Raw genomic sequence first — 20,810 nt, forward strand, 5'->3', positions numbered from 1 at the left:
TTGGTTGATTCATATGAACTAGTGACGTCGTTCAAAGTGGTTCGTTTTTATTAAAATATCTTTTGTTATTTTTTCATACATTTTCAAGAAATTTTGCCGTGGAAATTACTGCATATAAGAAAAAAACATTTTGTGTATCCGATTTCTAGTAGGGCTGAACTTCCTCATTTCTGTACAACAATCATCATCATAACCACACGTAATGGTGCATAGGGCACTGCATTGGTACACCAATCGCAGTATATCTTAATCAATATTTTTTTTATATGAAGGTAAGATGATCAATCTTACGCTTCAGGTACCAGTCCAGGGACTATGAAATACTCTAGTGTAAAAACACCCGTTTAAATAAATATTTCATGTCAGGAATCGAACCCGAGACCTCTTGCATGGTAGGCAAACGCGCTGACCATTACACCACAAGGCCGACATATTGGCAAAGCTGACAAAGCTGTTGAAAATATTAGTAGACTTTTGAAAGTCATTCAAATGCCCATAATTTTTATAGGTACATCGTACGTGCTTGAACTAATCAACTTTGATTGATTGTATAAAAGTAAATAATAAAACTTGATTTGTTTGAATAAATAAATTTATTACCAACGTTTTCATTGTGGTTAATATAAATACATGTATATACATACATAAATGAATATACAACAAAATATTTAAAGTATTGTAATTTCTATGCCATGTTATATATTATAAATTTCCTATCGCATCATAAAGGCAAATGACTAAAATTATGCCCTAGTAATGATCAATAGATAATTCAGTATAAAGTTAGCCAAATTTCCTTTGGATAACAGAGAAAAGATAAATTCACAAAGAACAGGATGGTAATGAGATTTATATTTTCAATAGTTAAAACATAAAATTCCCCATTAAGAACAATGATAAAATATTTAAGTAAAGCACTATAGCTCTAAAATAATTCAAATATGCTCAAAACTCATCCAACGCGACATGAAACTTTCTCAAGACTAAGATAAAGTGGAGATATACAAATAACTACAAACTTTAAATTAAAGAATACACATGAAGCCTATGTACTGATCAAGTGGAGTACAAAATTACATATGAAAAATTATAATCGTAACACTTAGTTCCAACACTTTTTGGTGTCAATATAGTAATTTTTCACTAATAACACACAAATTTATATTAAATTAATAATAACATTTCAACATAAACACTAGATAATTTTTTTCTGTAAAATATACTAAATATATGTTCAAAAGTATGTTTCACCTTTTATATAAATTCACCAGACAAACGAACTTCAATTTGCTTAGGTACAAGAATGCAATTCAAATCTTAGAATATTATGTAAGGCAATAGCGAAACCTCTTACTAAACCAACCCAACATAATATTATTTAATATATATTTCTGTCAGTAGAAAGATATATTAGTACGCACATTACGGTAATTTCTAGTTTGGGAATGATTAGTGTAGTCTGTAACCGAGTAGAAGGCGATGACGAGTGAAGAAATCACACGAGAAGCGACAGAGCGCAGGTGGGGCTCACATGACGTAGTTGTGGGGTGCTCCGGGGGCGCCGGGGTGGTATGAGGGTGGTAAGCCCATGCTAGAAGGAAAAGAAAAAGTACAATACATTAACTGAATCCAAAGAGAAAGGTAATGAAAGGATATTTGTCAACTAAATTATATATACACTGGAACCTCTTTGTGCATGGGGGATACGTTCCACACGGTACCGTTTAAAAAAATATACTAAAAAAAAGAACAATGCTGGATAAGTTTCCTTGTAAAAAAAATCCATTCAGGATTTAAAATTAATGAAATTGTAATTCAATTTTTTTCTCAAATATAACGTGACAGCTTGCCTCGCTCGACAGTGAGGACGTAAGTCTCCTTGGTGGTGCCCAGATACATGGGAAAATTGCTCATTGCCGAATGAGAAAAGCTGCCCGAAGGAGCTCTCTGCAATTCATGTAGCCTTAGCATCTTTGTGCTGAAAGAAGGTAATCCAGAAGTACATAATACGCACTTCATCGGATTGAGCAAAAGGGGGAAGTGAATTCTTCAATGACTGGATTTAAATTGATTGGACATGATCAATTCGGCAAAACTATTACAAAACTTTTTGAAAGCCTCGAAATTCTTTTGGGAGGCCACCAGATCTGTAAATCCGACAGGATAGGGCCACAGAAAGTAGTGAGAAGCTCCATTCTGTTATTATAGAGAGGAGGAAAGGGCAAATCCGACAGGATAGGGCCACAGAAAGTAGTGAGAAGCTCCATTCTGTTATTATAGAGAGGAGGAAAGGGCAAATCCGACAGGATAGGGCCACAGAAAGTAGTGAGAAGCTCCATTCTGTTATTATAGAGAGGAGGAAAGGGCAAATCCGACAGGATAGGGCCACAGAAAGTAGTGAGAAACTCCATTCTGTTATTATAGAGAGGAGGAAAGGGCAAATCCGACAGGATAGGGCCACAGAAAGTAGTGAGAAGCTCCATTCTGTTATTATAGAGAGGAGGAAAGGGCAAATCCGACAGGATAGGGCCACAGAAAGTAGTGAGAAGCTCCATTCTGTTATTATAGAGAGGGGGAAAGGGCAAATCCGACAGGATAGGGCCACAGAAAGTAGTGAGAAGCTCCATTCTGTTATTATAGAGAGGAGGAAAGGGCAAATCCGACAGGATAGGGCCACAGAAAGTAGTGAGAAGCTCCATTCTGTTATTATAGAGAGGGGGAAAGGGCAAATCCGACAGGATAGGGCCACAGAAAGTGGTGAGAAGCTCCATTCTGTTATTATAGAGAGGGGGAAAGGGCAAGACCCGCAGGATGTGTTCAGAAGATATATGCGGATATCCGCAGCCCAAATTAAAACATATAGATGGAAATCCGGACATTTACAGAGCTTATGATCTGTCATCATCTGGGTTAAGTGATTGCTTTACACAATGTGTAACATTTACTGTTCTGCCCATTCATATTCATATTCATGTATAGCATTTTTTGATTCTCTATACACGCTTGGTTTGAATATTACATTCGCACGCATGTTGGTCCACTATAGAGAAAAATAGCAATGTCTATTGTTGGAATGGGGCTAGTTTAATATAGACCAGAAATTTTTATATTAGATTGGTTCCAAGCTAGAAAGCGGTGCGTGTTTTTAACTCTCAGTTACTTATTTCAACCAGATGATTTTTACCAACAAGAATTTAGGTATGTCCAAATCTTTGTAGACAAATTCTAGATTTTCTCTCTCCAACTGGATTAATATAAATGTATTATTATCTAAACTGCTGAAGATTGTGCAGAACCTGGAGTAGATGAGACAGGTAGGCGTAGGCGAGTATATGTCCTGCTGTAGATGACAAACGACAAACGTGGACTGATAATGAGCTTAATTCTTAACTAAATTTTTAAAATACATAAAATCAAATGCATAATAAATATTTGTGATACTTTTTTTAAAGGTTTGATTTTATAACTTTATAAAAAAAGTCAGAAATCACAAAATATTTAGACTTTTCTGTTTGTATTATTTTATATTATGTGACAAAATTAAACTAATTTAATAATTCATTTGTATCCATTCTCATTCGTATTTTATATATTTCAAACATTCCATAATTTTCCTTAATTTATTTGAGGAAACGAGTTCAGTAATATAAATATTTTTCAACTAATCAGACTACACAATAAAGGAATGCTATTATCGGAATAGAGTGAAAGAACTTCAAGGCATGGTGGTATAGTTCTGCACCACAACAGGCCAGGAAGCCAAACACCCGGCTTAGAAAAGACACATCTGTTTTTGTTGTGTTCTTAGCGAGAATCGAACCCATGTGAGTCATCTTACTTAGACTTATCCATCACACCATTGAGGCCGCCAATAGTAATAAATAGTACTAACGTTTAAAAACATATTTTATATTAATACGTACAGTATTTTATAGAAGCTAACAAAAGAATCTAAATTGAGGCAAAATTCAAGAAATATAATTTCTTGAATAACATCCCTTAGTATGAAAAGCAAAATAACGGTACAAGTTAATGTACCGTTAACGCCTTTCAGTTATTGGTTAACCATTACCTTCCCCACTTTACCTTGGCTGCTGTTGAGGAGTGTATGTTTGATGCTGCGGCATGTTTTGGGGGACTTGCGCCCCTACCTGGGGGGGGGCCTGGGCCTGCCCGCCGGGCGCCCCCGCCTGTCCCACGGGCCCCATGTGCCCCATAGGACCCATGTGCCCCATGCCCATGTGTTGCATCATCACACCGGGACCGGGACCCATCATCACACCTGGAATTTTTTTAAATACCATAAATGTATTTTATACATTCATAAGACTGTAAATTATATTATGTATGAATTCATTATGAATAATTAAAACCTGCTTCAATAATAATATACATATTACCAACAGAAATAATTCGTAAAACAATACACGCCTAAAAATTATACTACAAATGAAAATGCTTTTGACAATATTTGATAATAATATATTTTTATATAATTCTTTCATTTTTACTGCGCATAAGAATATATTTTTCACATTGTAAACAAATGAAAGGAAGTAAAGAAAAATTAAAAAGTAAGGAAAAGCATATTAAAGGGTTCAAGAATTGAGATTATGGCCATTCAGGGTATAGGATTTAATAGCAGAAAGAGTGGTGCGGAGTAAATCCAACAGCTCTACATAATTATTTGCATTTCTCTTCAAGTGAGAATGGCGAGCGTAGTTGGTGCTATTGTACTTGCACTGGAAGGTGTGTTGGAGTCTGCGGATCCTTGCAGGTATATGGAAGTTTATCTGTGACAGTAATTTTGGCCAATCTGTAGGATTTACGCCAGTTGATGCGTGGGAGCTCCTACTCAGTTGGAGGTGACAGAAGAAAACGAAGTTATGCGCTGATGTGTATTTATTTCATTTTTAATCAACTGCATAAGTGTTGTACTTGAGTAACTGAGTAACTAAGTGTTCAATTGATTATATAATAATAATTGTCAAGTGTTCACTTTACTTCCTAATGGGGACTTAAGATCGTATACTACTTCCCTCGCTGTCAGTAATTTGATATCCGTGCGTGTAAGCAATATGGATGTTTTGATACAGGAAATGTACGATTCAATTTGTGCACTGTCCTTAAGACGATAGTAGGTCAGATGTCAGTGGGCATTGATTTCTGGGTGAGTTCCACAAACCCATTAAAGTGAAGAATAACTAAGAAACTCTGCCGCAGCTCGATTTCCATTTTTGGGCATATTTAGCTAATTTAAAAATGTCCCAAAATTGGAATATTTTGATAAATAGTAAGAGCGCTTATTTGTAAATTTTTGAAAAAAAACCATTTAAATTATACTTTATATCAAAGAAATTTCTCACCTCCAGGTGCTGAATGCGGTATCTGCATTTGTGGCATTTGTGGCATTTGTGGCATCTGAGGTAACATGTTAAATCCTGATGTGCCATTGTACATCTATAAGTTTTAAAAGAACATATTTATATTTTATTTTTGTTAGGTAATTCAACAAAGATACATACTAGAAAACATACAATTTTACATGCAAATATATCTTCAATTATAGAATTACACAAAATAGATTTATATATTAAGATATACTACATATTTTTGAATATTTTTTTATACAGGATACAATGCAATAAAAAATAAGTTGTACATGTGCACCTTTTAAATAAGATTTATTCCTAAGAGATTATTCGCAAAATCTGAGAGAGTATCATGAAAAAATATAATTAATATAAAGAGAAATAATAAATCGGGTTTTACTGAGCACATACATAATATATTATATTATTATATATATAATATATTTTAAGGCTAAAAACTTCAGGTAATTAAATGCTGTTGGATAAAAATCAAATGAGATAAATTGCATTAATCGATTTCAAAAGCAACCATATCTACGAGAGCGGATTGAAAATGAAGCTACCTAAGTAGGAAAAAAACTTTTTTTTTTTCAAAAACCATTTATTTCTCAACATAGTCTCCTTTTACTTCGACACACTTAGTAAGACGATATTCCAACTTTTTTATACCATCTGAATAATACGATTTCGGGAACCTCTCAAAATACGCGTTAGTTTCGGTAATCACTTCTTCGTTTGAGCTAAATCTTTTTCCTGCGAGCCATTTTTTCAAGTTTGGAAACAGGAAAAAGTCACTAGGAGCTAAATCTGGACTATAAGGTGGATGATCAACCAATTCGAAGTGTATTTCACGTAATTTTAGCATCGTATCTAATGCTGTGTGAACCAGTGCGTTGCCTTGAAGAAAGAATACTTTTTTCTTCTTTAAATGTGGTTGTTTTTCCTTGATTGGATCATTCAATTGATCCAATAATGCACAATAATACTTTTCTGTGAGTGGATCCTTTTTCAAGATAATCGATGAGCAATATTCCGAGTACATCCCAAAATACAGTGGCCATAACCTTGCCAGCCGATTTCACTGCATTTGCCTTCTTCGGAGCACTTCCACCAGTTTCCACCCATTGTTTCGATTGATTTTTGGTTTCAGGTGTATAGTGGTGCACCCACGTTTCATCAACAGTTATTAATCTATGCCAAAAATCAACAGGATTACGCTTTACCATGTTCAAACACTGCTGTGAAGTGGTCTCTCGAACTCGCTTTTGTTCAACACTGAGCAAACGAGACACCCATCTTGCCGATAGCTTTTTCATATGCAAATGTTCATGCAAAATGTTGAACACACGTTCATATGAGATGTTTACCTTTTCAACAATCTCAGGCAACTTCACTCGGCGATCATTCATAACTATATTGGGGATTTTCTTCAGTAACCACCTCTTTTGGCCTTCCTGTTGATGGTATTGTTGCAGTGCTTGTTTGGCCGCGTTTAAATTCAGCAATCCAATATTTTACCATGTAATCTGACGGAGCAGACTCACCGTAATGTTTATCGAGCTTTTCTTTTGTCTCTTTCGCCGTTTTCCCTTTCAAATAATAGTGTTTAATCACTGCACGAAATTGGCTTTTTTCCATTTTTCAAGAAACACAAAAGTTGTTTACTTCAAACGACTACAACAAATAAACTAATCAATGAATTTGGGTGACATTTTAACAGTTGCCGTTTGACAGATCGCAATTTGGAAAAAATAAGTATTTTTTGGGTTTGTGCTGCCATCTAGCGCTAGGTAGCTTCATTATCGATCCGCCCTTGCATCTCAATAACTTTCAGAATGTGAGTTTATTTGATTAGCGTCTCGACATATTTATTGAAAATTAAAGATCACCAACAATAATTATAAATAGTTATTAGAATGTTACTATGAGTACAAATGTAAATGCTGTACATTTTTTCCAATATATGGAGTTGGCTACATTTCAGATCCGTGAAGATAATTTGTAAATTAATTAAATTTGTAGCGGGGTTATAATCAATTTATAAATATTATAACACCACCTAAGAAATTGTTTTAAAGAATATATTTTCTGGTTTAACGTTATACAACGAATGAACTTAACACAAATGAAAACTAATCAATTTTAACAAAAAATGTCTATTGTCTTTTATGGGGGTAGATCTTGGTACTACGGCGAAGTAAAAGATTCTTACTCGCTACAATAAGGAACCTATGACTGAGTAGGTATATACTAATACACCAGATAAGATGGAGAGCACTATAGTCCTTAAAATATAGCTTGATTTAAATGACAGCTGCAAAACTAATATGATTAGTAATGCAAAAGTACTGATCATTGACCATGTACCAATCATATCGATTTTATCAATTTTTTATGGAAAAATGAAACTCTGTTTCCAAAAATTGATATAAAAATGCAAAAACAAGCCTTTTATAGTGTGTTTAAGACAATTATTTACCAAAGACATTTATACTTTTTTCATGAACAACATCATATGAAGACCTGTAATAAAATAGGGCTTAAATACCAAAAAATAAAAAATAACGTTGAGTATGAGGAAATGTTCTATATGCCTACGCCAATAACACAAATTAGAACTTATGTACCAGAAAAAAATATTTTATATCAATCTGAAGTCATGTATATGGGATGGAGCCTAAGTACAATACCCATTAACGCATATAAGGGCCTACGTGATTAATCGCAGCGCTAAGCATTTCATACAAAATGGCTGGACGCGAGACTTGTGATCCGGATACGCCTTTTACAACAAAGCGGAAAAGAAGTGGTTTCAATAAGTTAAGTAAAAATAAAAAGTTAAAAGCCCAAGGGAAACAATATTGTTCTACTAAAAATGTGATTGTACCAGCAATAAGTCCTCCGAATACTTCGGTAAGTCGATTTGTTTTTAAAAATCTGTTTTGACAAATTTTTGACAAGTTTTAACTAGCGTTCAGAATCTAGGGATGTGCAAACGATGTCTGAGGTGCACAGGGGTCAAAGCACGTAGCCTGGGAGGAGAAATCGAGTGAACACGATCACCAAATAGTGAGTGATATTTTCTGCCATTTTTTAAATGAAGAACCGGCTGTCAAAAATTTTATGTTTGTATGGGGAATTCCAAATAATTGTCGGCGAATTTCGTACGGCGTCTGATATTTCAATTATTTTAGTATGGAAAAATATCAGCTTAAAATACAATCTTTGAGTGAATTACTAAAGTTTTAAGTAATTAATACTTTGTCTTATTTATTCTGAGATTTTAAAAGGATTTTTCTATATTTATAGCTGTAATGAGTGCTAAATTGACCCCGTTATACCAAATTTTACAAATTTTATTCAAACGTTTTAACTAAAATTCATGTATAATTTAGTATGTATTTCATATATAATTTAGAAGATTAATAGCTTTATAGCTTAATTTACAAGAAACATTGGGCATTTTCCTAATTACTCCTGGGAATTTATCAGATAGGTGGGTGAATATTTATTTTTTGGCAAGAAAGCGATAAAAATACGGCTTTTAGAAATGTCCAAAATGAAATACATATTCACCCAGGTAAATAATTTGTAGTATTGCTTGTATGTTAACCTTAGAAAGTAGCATTTAGGGTTATTTTTGACAGTCCTCCGTAAAGTTGACTTTTTTTTCAGTTCACTTGCAAGTGCCAGAATGACTGTAAAAGTCTTCTTTATGATCAAAAATTGCAGTTGCATAAATAATTTTACGAAGCTGGTGACTGGTTGAAGCAAAGTGCATATTTAATGGGATTATTCCATATTTCAAACGTTAAAAGACGGAGAAATGGGATATACAAAAACCCATCAGAAAGCAAAAGGCAGTGTACTGTTTATTACACTGTCCCTAATGACAATGGTCAAGTAGTCAATGTCTGTCGTGCCACTTTTATTGATATATTTGGAGTAAGTATTAAGGTATTCGAGTCCTACTAATAGAGAAAAAAACGCGGAGAGACTATCCTCACCGAAAAAGGGGTAATAAGAAAAAATATCGAAAATTCGATCTTGAAGACGAAAACCAAGTCATCGGGCATGTTAAATTGTTTCCAAGACAAGAAAGCCACTATTCACGAGCTAAGACAAGTAATAAATTAATTAAATTTAAAAATAAATAAATTAATTGGCGATATAAAAACCTATAAACTACGCCAATTAGATTACCAAAGCCGGATCACGGACGAAAAAAAAAAGATTTACTCAACATGATCGAGTATATGCCTTCTGAAGAAAACAAAAATTTCTACAAAAATCTTTTCCAGTAGAGAGTTATGATAGATATCTTTTTCCATTGATTAGTAATTATTATTTTTAATTTACATACCTACATTATAAATGATGTATTTTTTTGTTCAAACTTATTAGTTTTACGCATCCTTGAATTAAAAATCAGACATTTTAATGGATGTTGGTGATAGGCCCTATTTTATGTTTTTACGCTAGGCACTTAGGACTGACTAATGAAATAGCAGTTGGTCTTAAGGCCTTCTCAATTACTTTGTTATTTTATACCCTTTTAAAATAATATTTTACAATATAATTTTCACTAAACTTATTTCTTACACATTTGTACACATTTTAAAGAATTAAAAAATATATGCTGTAAACCAAAAAAACTGAGTATATCTTTAAACCCTTGTAACTTTTTTTCGCTTTTCTGGTGCTTAGGCCCAATTTTATTACAGGTCTTCATATGAATTTTTTTTTTATTTGTTTGATTTGCATTGATCAATTTGTCCCATATCTAACATTTTTGCAAAATTATATAACCTTGTAAGTACGTCGTTAATAATTAGGTTTATTTTTTTATTTTAAAGCTGATTTTATAAAATTATGTTGATTTATATGTCAAGCATTGTATAAAAAAAAATTAACTTGCCAGATACTAATGATTTTTCGTGTGTCAATATAAATCACTCCTTAGACGTTACTACAAAGTTATATTGTCACTTTTGCTGACAACTGTCTTCTAATCAAGCTATATTTTAAGTCCGTACGGGGAAAATGCTTTATCAGACCTCGCAGCTCACTGAGAGTAGAGAAGTCTTTGTTAGAAAATATGTTACTGTTGAATCGGCTCAAGGCACACTCTGACCGTAGTTGGTCCAGCATCCCTTAATATTAGGGTCTAAGAGAGGAGACATAATCAAGGTAGTGTAACGAGATGGTCATTGAATGGCTATGATTTAAAGCGAGATAGAGCTATAAATCAGAGAGAGATGTAACAAAACAAGCAAAAACTGGGGTGCAGTAGATAGTCTGGTTACAAATTTCAATATATTCAGTAATAAGTTTCTATTAATTTCACAAATTTTTAAGCACCAATTAATTCTGATCATAACTCTGAAGAGAATTTTAAAATACACATACCCCTGGAGGCATAGACGGCGGATAGACTCCTGGCATAGACTGTGGTTGCTTCATCTGTGGGGGTTCTCTCATTAGGGTGTGATAAAGGTTTAGCGCATCCACTAAGTCTGCACTCAGCTGAGTAAGGCGAGCATGCTTTCGATCCACTCTCTCCAACTCCATATCTATCAAAGGACCCATTCTATTTACTTCCCCTGAAAACATTCCAGATGGAAAAATATTACAGTAGAACTCCATTTGTCAGAGCTCCGGTCATCCGGATTGTCAAATATCCTAGTCGTTATCAGGAAATAAAAAATAAAGGAGATGTTTTTAATTAAAATTAATTTTGTAATTAACTCTGGACATGTTTGAGTAAGTTTTTAATGCGATTCTAATTTGCTGTATTATTTCAAAAGCAATTAATATCTGGCCCTCATTGATCCAAATAATTGGAGACTTACTATATTTTCATTTGGCATAATTTTACACCATATAAAATAAACCTCTAAAAGTAAAAACAGTAGAATTATCGAACAATTGTTTTTTATCTATTCCCCTCTTTATAAGCTGACAGAAAACAAATTTAATTCCTTTTTAAATCAATTTCAGTTATAAAGATTGAAAAAAAAATTACTGAAAAAATCCATTGAATACTTAATATCTCAGTCAATTTACTTAATCACTGCAAGTTCTTAAGTCGCCAGCAAGATATGATACTGATATCACCGTAGATTCATATATAAACGTTTACACTAGAGGTGGTAAAAAAATGTTAACTGCTGTTTAACTTGTAACTTCGCAAACAAGTTTCACAAAAATAAATTAAATCGTTTAAAAAAAAAAACTAAATCACCAAGCGCAGAAGTAAATAAAAAAATACATTTTGGCTAGTGCGAAAAATTTAACACCCCGCCGCACTCCCTTACCGCGCTTCGCCCTAACTTAAAATCTTTATCCATAATACCTACCTAGTCGTATTGTAATCTCCCAAGGAAGAAGTACATACACATATACGCATGAAATCTCCCCGGCCCATCTGCACCCACCCCACACCCGCGCAGTCCCGTGACCTTGTATATCTACCTTAAAATTCGAAATTTTAAACAGCAAGAAGTCGTTAGTCGTTACCATTATAAAGTAACACAAAAACTTAAGGTATTTCAACAACAGAGAAGCAAATTAAACCGAAACAGTGTCATAACCTGTTGTAACCTTTAAGACATTTTAAAAGAACGGGAAAATTTCACAGTTTTAAATAAACTGTGAAGACTCACAACGGTGTCGGCACACCGTTTAAAAACAACTGCGTTTCAAATAAATCCTGTTTAAATATTGGTGATAATTTTTACGTTCTGACACATCCATCCAAACTCAATACAATATTATCGGAATTTACATATAGTAATGAAGCACTTAATACACACGCACTATTTCTCTAAATTGCTGACCCTGCCGTTTGTATAAAAGGAAAGTCAAGTTTACTAAGAGGCTCAGTTTTAGTGAAAGCTTGCATTAACCATGTAATTAAAAAAGCCCGCCCAATTTACATGTGCATTTTACATTGACAATATTTTGTATTTACAGTATTGTAATTTTACGTGGGTAATTTATTATAAATGTTAAATTCATAATTAAGTACATTTAATACGCATATAATCCAAATGAAAACATAATTATAGGTATGAATGAAATACATTTTGTGAATTTAAAGGTCTCTATTTGCATTTAATAAAAGTTTTAAGCCAAAAAATATTCGTGCGATTCCATAAAATAAGGTTCCTATAAAATACATTAAATAATAATTTAAAAAATTAAAAACCTTTTAGAAAGTTGGTAATTTTTTGATTATTAACTATCTAAAATTGAGCTACGGAAAAAACTTTCATACTTTTTTTATTCATAACGATAAGGAAAATATTTTATACACGTAAATTGAGATTTTTGGGTGGAGGTCGCCAACTGCACTAAACTGTTATTTTTTAAATGTCTTCACAAAACAGCTTAATTTGTGAAACAGAAACTGTTATTGCAATTTTTATTAAAAAAACCGAACTGCCCACCTCTAATTTACACCACTTACCCGAGTTTTCTACTCCCAGCTCCTCTGATAATATAATTTTTTTTAAATAAAATATTACCTTCAAGGTGTAGCATTTCATCAGTATCTGTAGAACTATCTTCAGGATTAGCTTCATGAAGCAAAGACAATAATCTATCAATTTTCCCTTCGTTTATTTCCACGGGTTCATCGGGATCCGGTGAATTAGATCGTTCTATTTTCTTTACTTCCACACTTTCATTAAACTGTACAGATTTCTTTTCGGGTCCTTCTGCAATCATAATCAATTAAACAAATAATAATGCAAAATTGGTTGGCTCATAAAAGATATTCCTTTTAGCAATAGGTCTGCCAAAGAGCATATATTTTTTTACTTAAAAATCTAAATTTTAAAAAAAACTTTGCTTATATGTACGTGACAGAACTTTTTCAAATAAAATATTCTAAGTATGCCTACCAACATAAATGAAATGTGTATGTTTACTTGGTCGACCGACAGGCACTAACACATTAACATACGCTTATTAAAATTTGAACGAACTGTGTATATATATATATATATTTATGCAATCGGCCTCATGACGTAATGGTCAGCGCGTGTGCCTACCATGCAAGAGGTCTCGATTCCCAACATGGTGGATATGAAATATTTATTTAAAAGGGTGTTTTTACACTAGAATATTTCATAGTCCCTGGACTGGTACCTGAAGCGTAAGACTGATAATCTTACCTTTATGCAACAATTTTTTTTATCAAGATACACTGCGATTGGTGTACCAATGCAGTGCCCTATGCACTATTAGGAGCGGAAAGGGAATGATGATGATTTATGGATATTCTACTCACTTGAGATTTGAGGTTCAGTTAGATCAGAAGTAACAAAATTAGCAGGGAATAATCCTTCTCCTCTCTGATTGTAACCTTTCCACCAATTCGGGTCACTTGAATCAGTCACATGAACTAAAAAAAAATTAAAAAGCATTGAATGTAATAATTTCCCACTAAACAACTGTTTGTAAATTTTGAATTATTATTATTGATTGGAATTATTTGATCTTACGAATTTCTCCAGATAAGAATGTGAGTTCGTTATCTTCGGCGGCTTCGAAATCATAGAGAGCACGAACCTTCCGAGCCTCCTGTTGGGGAGGAGCGGCTGTCATACTGGGCATACTCGGGTATAAGGAAGCTCCAGTACTACCGGCAGTGTTAGCCTGTAAAATTACCCCAAAACTATGCATTACAAAACAATAAGCATACAATAGTTCTTAAATAAAAGCCATCAGTTCGATCAGAGGTCCGAGATTCAAGTCTCGCTCTACCACAACTTGGTTCCCATTTCTGAGTAGTGAGTTATTTACAACTCGGAATATTAGAAAATATGAATCAACAAAAATTGAGTATTACCGAATTTCTGGGAGAAGATTGTTTATTTTCTTGTAACGATAGTTCAATGGCTCTGGCGATATCTTCTTCTTCTTTTTTGATTGATGAAGCCACAGATGATGTGGCTGTTCTAGACTCTTTCTTTCTCGTAGGCTGCAAACATTGTTTATGATTAAGTTACATTATAGGACAAGCATATCGAGAAAAACCAAAACCCTAGACCGAGAAAACATTATAATTCTTCGTCGAATTCAGTCGGCATAGGGAGCAAACAATATTGAGGGATGCCAACTTTACAAAATAACCTTATACACCTATCATCGAGCAAGTAGTTATAATGAGAACATTCAGTGTTTTTTTTTTTATTTCTTTATTTGTTAATAGACTATAAAAACTAAGCCAAACAATTTTTTTTAAATATTTTTATACATCGTATTATCAGCACTAGGATTTTTTTTCGTTTGGTGATTTTGAAATTACTCCATCTGTGACGTCTCAAGTTCTCTACAGTTAGTTGTCCTGATTGGCGGGTTGGCTTTCCGGTAACCGGAATTCGAAAAATTTATTTTTATTTATTAATAACATTTTACATACGTTTATATGGGACAGAGACACAGTTTATAGTTATACAATCAAGAACGACCTATGCCTGTGAACTTGCCCTGACTCGCTAGAAAATCTGTGTTGAGTCGGGGCATTCATAACCATACATATACATATATATATACATATACGAGTATATTCGCATTTACATATCATTATAACTTTATAGATGATACCACTTATTACATTTTAATTAAATTTTACATTTATAAATTATATATCACAACATATATCATACGAAGGCGGATTTCTAAAGAAGCTACCTAGCGCTAGATGGCAGCACAAATACAAAAAAGATTTATTTTTTCCAAATTGCGATCTGTCAAACGGCAGCTGTTAAAATGTCACCCAAATTCATCGATTAGTTTATTTGTTGTAGTCGTTTGAAGTAAACAACTTTTGTGTTTCTTGAAAAATGGAAAAAAGCTAATTTCGTGCAGTGATTAAACACTATTATTTGAAAAGGAAAACGGCGAAAGAGACAAAAGAAAAGCTCGATAAACATTACGGTGAGTCTGCTCCGTCAGATTACATGGTAAAATATTGGATTGCTGAATTTAAACGCGGCCAAACAAGCACTGCAACAATACCATCAACAGGAAGGCCAAAAGAGGTGGTTACTGAAGAAAATCCCCAATATAGTTATGAATGATCGCCGAGTGAAGTTGCCTGAGATTGTTGAAAAGGTAAACATCTCATATGAACGTGTGTTCAACATTTTGCATGAACATTTGCATATGAAAAAGCTATCGGCAAGATGGGTGCCGCATTTGCTCAGTGTTGAACAAAAACAAGTTCGAGAGACCACTTCACAGCAGTGTTTGAACATGGTAAAGCGTAATCCTGTTGATTTTTGGCATAGATTAATAACTGTTGATGAAACGTGGGTGCACCACTATACACCTGAAACCAAAAATCAATCGAAACAATGGGTGGAAACTGGTGGAAGTGCTCCGAAGAAGGCAAATGCAGTGAAATCGGCTGGCAAGGTTATGGCCACTGTATTTTGGGATGTACTCGGAATATTGCTCATCGATTATCTTGAAAAAGGATCCACTCACAGAAAAGTATTATTGTGCATTATTGGATCAATTGAATGATCCAATCAAGGAAAAACAACCACATTTAAAGAAGAAAAAAGTGTTCTTTCTTCAAGGCAACGCACTGGTTCACACAGCATTAGATACGATGCTAAAAATACGTGAAATACACTTCGAATCGGTTGATCATCCACCTTATAGTCCAGATTTAGCTCCTAGTGACTTTTTCCTGTTTCCAAACTTGAAAAAATGGCTCGCAGGAAAAAGATTTAGCTCAAACGAAGAAGTGATTACCGAAACTAACGCGTATTTTGAGAGGTTCCCGAAATCGTATTATTCAGATGGTATAAAAAAGTTGGAATATCGTCTTACTAAGTGTGTCGAAGTAAAAGGAGACTATGTTGAGAAATAAATGGTTTTTGAAAAAAAAAATTTTTTTTCTTACTAGCTACATTTTCAGTCCGCTTCCGTATCATAAAAGTAAACCGATCTCAACGCCCAGCGGCATCTGTAGTAAGTTAGTCCCCAATTAGGATTTTTTTACTTAAGTTCTTATATTGAAAATGATGTTTTAAAACAATTAAAGAGGTTTTGCTCAACTGTTGACAATATTTTTGTTCGGTATGTCCGAGATGAAGCTGGTTATAAAGGTGAATGTATGGAGACAACCACAAACTAAAATGTCAACTAATGTTTCCTCATTATATTCGAGATCTCGCTATTTCCGTGATCGTTATAACCAAGTTCGACTGTATCTTCTATTTTACAAACAGTTCAAAAATCCAGTTAACTAGACTTATAAAAATTAGTCTTAAAGTATTCTCTATCTCAACGGCTCTGTCAATGGAACAGCCTACAAAAACCAAGGTTCCCAATCATGCTCTACTGAGAGAAGGTCATACAGTATCCAATTTAATTGAACTATAACATTATTACAGTGAAATTATTTTGTATTATTTTTATATTTGAAGCACTAACTTTGTGGTTATTCATTATAATAAAATAAATACAAAACATTTAAGTTTGTAAGTGAAAATTCTTGATGGAAGTTCATTGTAATTTATTATAGAAATAAAAGACGAGTGATACTTTAATCCACAAATTTGGAATATCCAGTGACCGGTTTCATCGCTTTTACGACATCTTCGAGACTGGTATCTTTATTAAGGAGTTCAGTGTATTTATGCAAAACAGTATACAATACTTAAACTCATTAAAATAGCATTATATCAACTCATTAGTCAACCCGAAAAGTTTTCATTAATGATCCTTAAGATAAAAATAATTTCATTTAATTTACTTTCATACAATTTTGAATTCTCTATCCTTACCTCTGTTTTGTATAAATACACTTAACTCCTTAATAAAGATACTAGTTTCGAAGATGTCGCGAAAGCGATGAAACCGGTCACTGGATATTCCAAATTTGTGTATCAAAGTATCACTCGTCTTTTATTTCTATAATAAAATACAAAACAACTTTGTTTTTAAACACTTATTTTTATATTTATTCTACCGACCGGTTTCAAGGCTACACAAGCTTCTTTATCAAGTTAATTATACTTTGATAAAGAAGATTGTGTAGCTTTAAAACCGGTCGGTAGAATAAATAAAATAAAAAGTGGTTAAAAACAAGGTTGTTTTATATTTATTTTATTTTAATTATCTTGTGTTCACTCACCATGTCAGTGACGTCGTTAAAGTCCAATCCTTCACTCTTCAACTTCAAGAGCAATGAAGGAATGAGGTTAAGCTGAGGATCACTTTTAAACTCTCCGTCACTCCACTTTTTCAAAAGACTTTTGAACTTTTGAGCGACTGGCGGTTGCGCTTTAGACAATAGTTTCCTGTATTCTGTTTCAAAGTCACGTGAAGCAATCTCTAACAGAAAATTTTTCCCACAATTGCTAACACACGCATCTAAGAGCTGAAAAATACAAAACCAGGTTAGGTGATTAAAAGAATCAATTAACTGTTGACACGAATGCTCGAATTCAATAACATCGCTCCATTCATAATGATACATGGTAGGATTGTCTTTATTTTATTTTTAAAACCAGTCAGCATTCGGATGGAAAAGTCATACGTTAACTTGTAATAACCTCAAATACATAATATGAAAGAAGATAATGGAAGCTGTTGCTGCCAAGATGTGATTTTTAGGATTTCTACTTTTGCCTCATTTAGTGGAGATGAAAAGGAGAATAGATCAATGTGAACTTGTTCTAAGAAATAAAATGATCCATTGATGACCATAAAAACTTCACTGACTAAGCTTTTCCCAACTTTTGGAAATTTGGAGCTTTATACTTCATATGTAGTGGCTGCAAAGGCACTTAATAAGCCAAGAATTAGTATTTTTATTATTTACGTATTTATATACAACTTATATAAAAAATTTAGCAAGCACAATTTTGAAATCGAGGAACCTATGTTACAAAACATTCTTGTTCCAACAATCATAACATTTTAAGCAATATTTAAAACCCATAAATTGTTAGCTATTCCATTTTATTAAATTTAGGTTTACATTTAAGGTGTTGTTCATTATTTTAATTTCATACAGTGAAGTGTACCTAGCATTGAAATACTTGAATTAATGTCTCTCCATAGAGTGACTACAATAGAAATTGTGGTAAACACAAAAACGGGTGTTGGTTCCGTGGGTAGTGTCGGGGACTGCGGATCAGGAGGTCTGAGGTTCGAACCCCACTCTACCGCAACTTAACCAAAAGAAAATGGACACAAAATTAAAAATTAAATAAAACGCTCGTATATAGTATTAATCTGTACAAACTTATTTAATAGAGTACCATTAAAACAAACCTCTGTATTTGATTGAGTCTTGACCAAAAAATGGGATAAAATAATATACAGTCGAACTTGGTTATTACAAGGAAAATGGTGTCAACTGATTTGCTCGTTATAAACATTACTCGTTATCAGAGAGATGTTTTTTTTCAAATCTTATCACAATTGTATATTGTCAAAAAGTAAAAAATACATATATGTATTATTCACACAGATAATTATAATAAATGCATACAAATATACTAATTTCGAAATTTCAAATGCAGATAAATAAAAATTATTATTTTTCCACAATGTTGACAAGGATAGAGAAAAAAAAATTCACACCTCAACATTGCCATAAATTGAGAGACACTTCCTCTTGTTAATAGACATGTTTATAATTCAAGGGTTAGTTTTTAACTGATCTTACATAACCCACTTGTAATGTTTAAAATGCATTTTTGCTCAACTGTTGACAATATTTTTGTTCGATATGTTCGAGAAGCAGCTCGTTATAAAAGTGAATAAATGTACAGAGAAAACCGTAAACTAAAATATCAACTAATGTTTCCTCATAACATTACACTAGAGATCTCGCTATTTCTGTGCTCGTTATTATAGCCAAGTTCGACTGTAATGATACTATTTTTTGCACAAGATTTCATCATATTTTGTTTTAAAAAATCTAATTATTTATTTTATCAAAGAGGGAAATTAAGAAAATAAAAACACATTTTGAGATATTTGTGATTTCTGTGTGCTTTTTCATTCAACATGTGTTGTTATAACTCAATATAAGACTCACCGAGACAACTTAACTAGTTAATTGGTACCACCCACATTGAACTACACGGGAGTTACTCATATTTTTTACACATAAAATATTATTTAGGGGAGAAACGTAATGCACGCCATCTAAACAATGGCCAAAACCGGAAAATTGCAATGCTTACCGTTATGGCTTGCACTACTATATGGGGATCTGGACTTCCTAGCCTCTTTACTATTGAGCGCAAGCAATCTTTAGCATTAGTGGTAGATGTTCCAACTTTGTCACAGATGTCTAAAATTAGTCCCCATTCCTCTGAGGTGTTTTTTTCACTCGTAGCTTTCTCTAGAAAAATCAAAACAAAATATGCATTTTAGATCGACGACAACAAAACATGACAGAGTAGCGTGTTCGTTATATTAAGCTGACAGCCAATTGAAATTGCTATTGGACGTAAGAAACAATGATCGAGTACCGAGATGTCATTGTTTAGAATCGAAACGTTATTGAAGAGGTCAACGAAATCATGATGAAACTTCGAACACTAACTGAAGTCAATTAACCTTGGATGTGACGTACACTGCATTTTTTTTAGCAATTAAAACATATTTAGATTGAATCAAGCGTAAAAAATATATACCAACAATGACAATCTCATTTACAGCTTATCACTTTCTCTGGCTGAACTTACCGACGTCTGCATCAAAAGGTGAAGAATTTGAGAAAATTCCCATGGCCAACAACTAAAATAAAAAAATCACTGAACCCTTCCGAAGCCAGTATAAAAAATATTTTAGCATTTATATATGTGTTCAGGTTATAAAATTACAAAAGATGACTAATAACAAATGGATGACATCTTGATATTTTCGTTTAATCTCATTATTTTTTATCTTTGTCTATGGTCTTTCAAGGATTTTTTCGGTGCTGCCGTTGTGAAAATAAAAATATGTCCACCAATTTTGATTATGTTATAAAAGGTACTACATACGTAAACGAAAGTAAAATAATTTCCAAACATGTACGGTAAAGCGAGCAAAGAATACGCACTATCAAAGAGTAAGGGAACAGGGGGCACAGTGGTTAGTTTTGTTTTTGACATCTACATTTCGCTCCTACATTATTTGAGTTAGGATTAATATTTTTCAACATAGGACAAGTATAGCTACTTGGCTGTGTAAATTACCATAAAACACGATTCCACAAGCTACATTTTTGGACTTGTGAGTGCTTTAAAAAAAAAGGCAAAATTAACCACTGTGCCCCATATATGGGGCACTATGGATATTGGCTTGGGGCACTGTGGATGGATGTGGGGTACTCTGAACAATATGATCTAAAAATGTAATCACAATCCCATAAATTATGTAGTGTTTTTATTATTTTTAATGTAAGAA

General features: G+C 33.3%; 1 protein-coding gene across 3 annotated transcripts; it reads right to left on the minus strand.

Moving 5' to 3' along the window:
• Window positions 1-574: 574 nt before the first annotated feature.
• Stam (signal transducing adaptor molecule) lies at window positions 575-20,316 on the minus strand. 3 transcript variants are annotated; one of them, XM_088228237.1, is made up of 11 exons: window positions 20,105-20,316; window positions 19,598-19,758; window positions 17,533-17,778; window positions 14,230-14,361; window positions 13,883-14,036; window positions 13,669-13,782; window positions 12,902-13,090; window positions 10,782-10,975; window positions 5,367-5,460; window positions 4,087-4,282; window positions 575-1,591 (listed from the first exon to the last, which is right to left on the minus strand). In XM_088228237.1, exons 1-11 carry the CDS (start codon window positions 20,145-20,147, stop codon window positions 1,528-1,530), a joined length of 1,587 nt encoding a protein of 528 aa, XP_088084363.1. In that variant the 5' UTR covers window positions 20,148-20,316; the 3' UTR covers window positions 575-1,527. The 3 variants fall into 3 exon arrangements, with proteins under 3 accessions (XP_088084363.1, XP_088084362.1, XP_088084364.1); XM_088228236.1 differs by having other exon boundaries at window positions 12,902-13,093; XM_088228238.1 differs by having other exon boundaries at window positions 1,454-1,591; window positions 4,073-4,282; window positions 12,902-13,093.
• Between the last annotated feature and the right edge of the window lie 494 nt (window positions 20,317-20,810).

Source organism: Micrasema longulum, unplaced genomic scaffold, assembly GCF_059751315.1.
Source record: "Micrasema longulum isolate JH-2025_06_02 unplaced genomic scaffold, ASM5975131v1 h1tg000571l, whole genome shotgun sequence".
In the NCBI taxonomy this organism is placed as follows: Eukaryota; Metazoa; Arthropoda; class Insecta; order Trichoptera; family Brachycentridae; genus Micrasema; species Micrasema longulum.

Bases quoted from the DNA above. Each gene is read 5' to 3' on its own strand.
- Stam (XM_088228236.1), bottom strand. From the start codon at position 20,147: ATGGGAATTTTCTCAAATTCTTCACCTTTTGATGCAGACGTCG. The intron at 13,783-13,882 runs GTAAGATCAAAT...ATTTTTTTTTAG, and splicing joins ATTCTTATCTGGAGAAATTC to TTCATGTGACTGATTCAAGT. The intron at 13,094-13,668 runs GTGAGTAGAATA...TTATGATTGCAG, and splicing joins AACTGAACCTCAAATCTCAA to AAGGACCCGAAAAGAAATCT.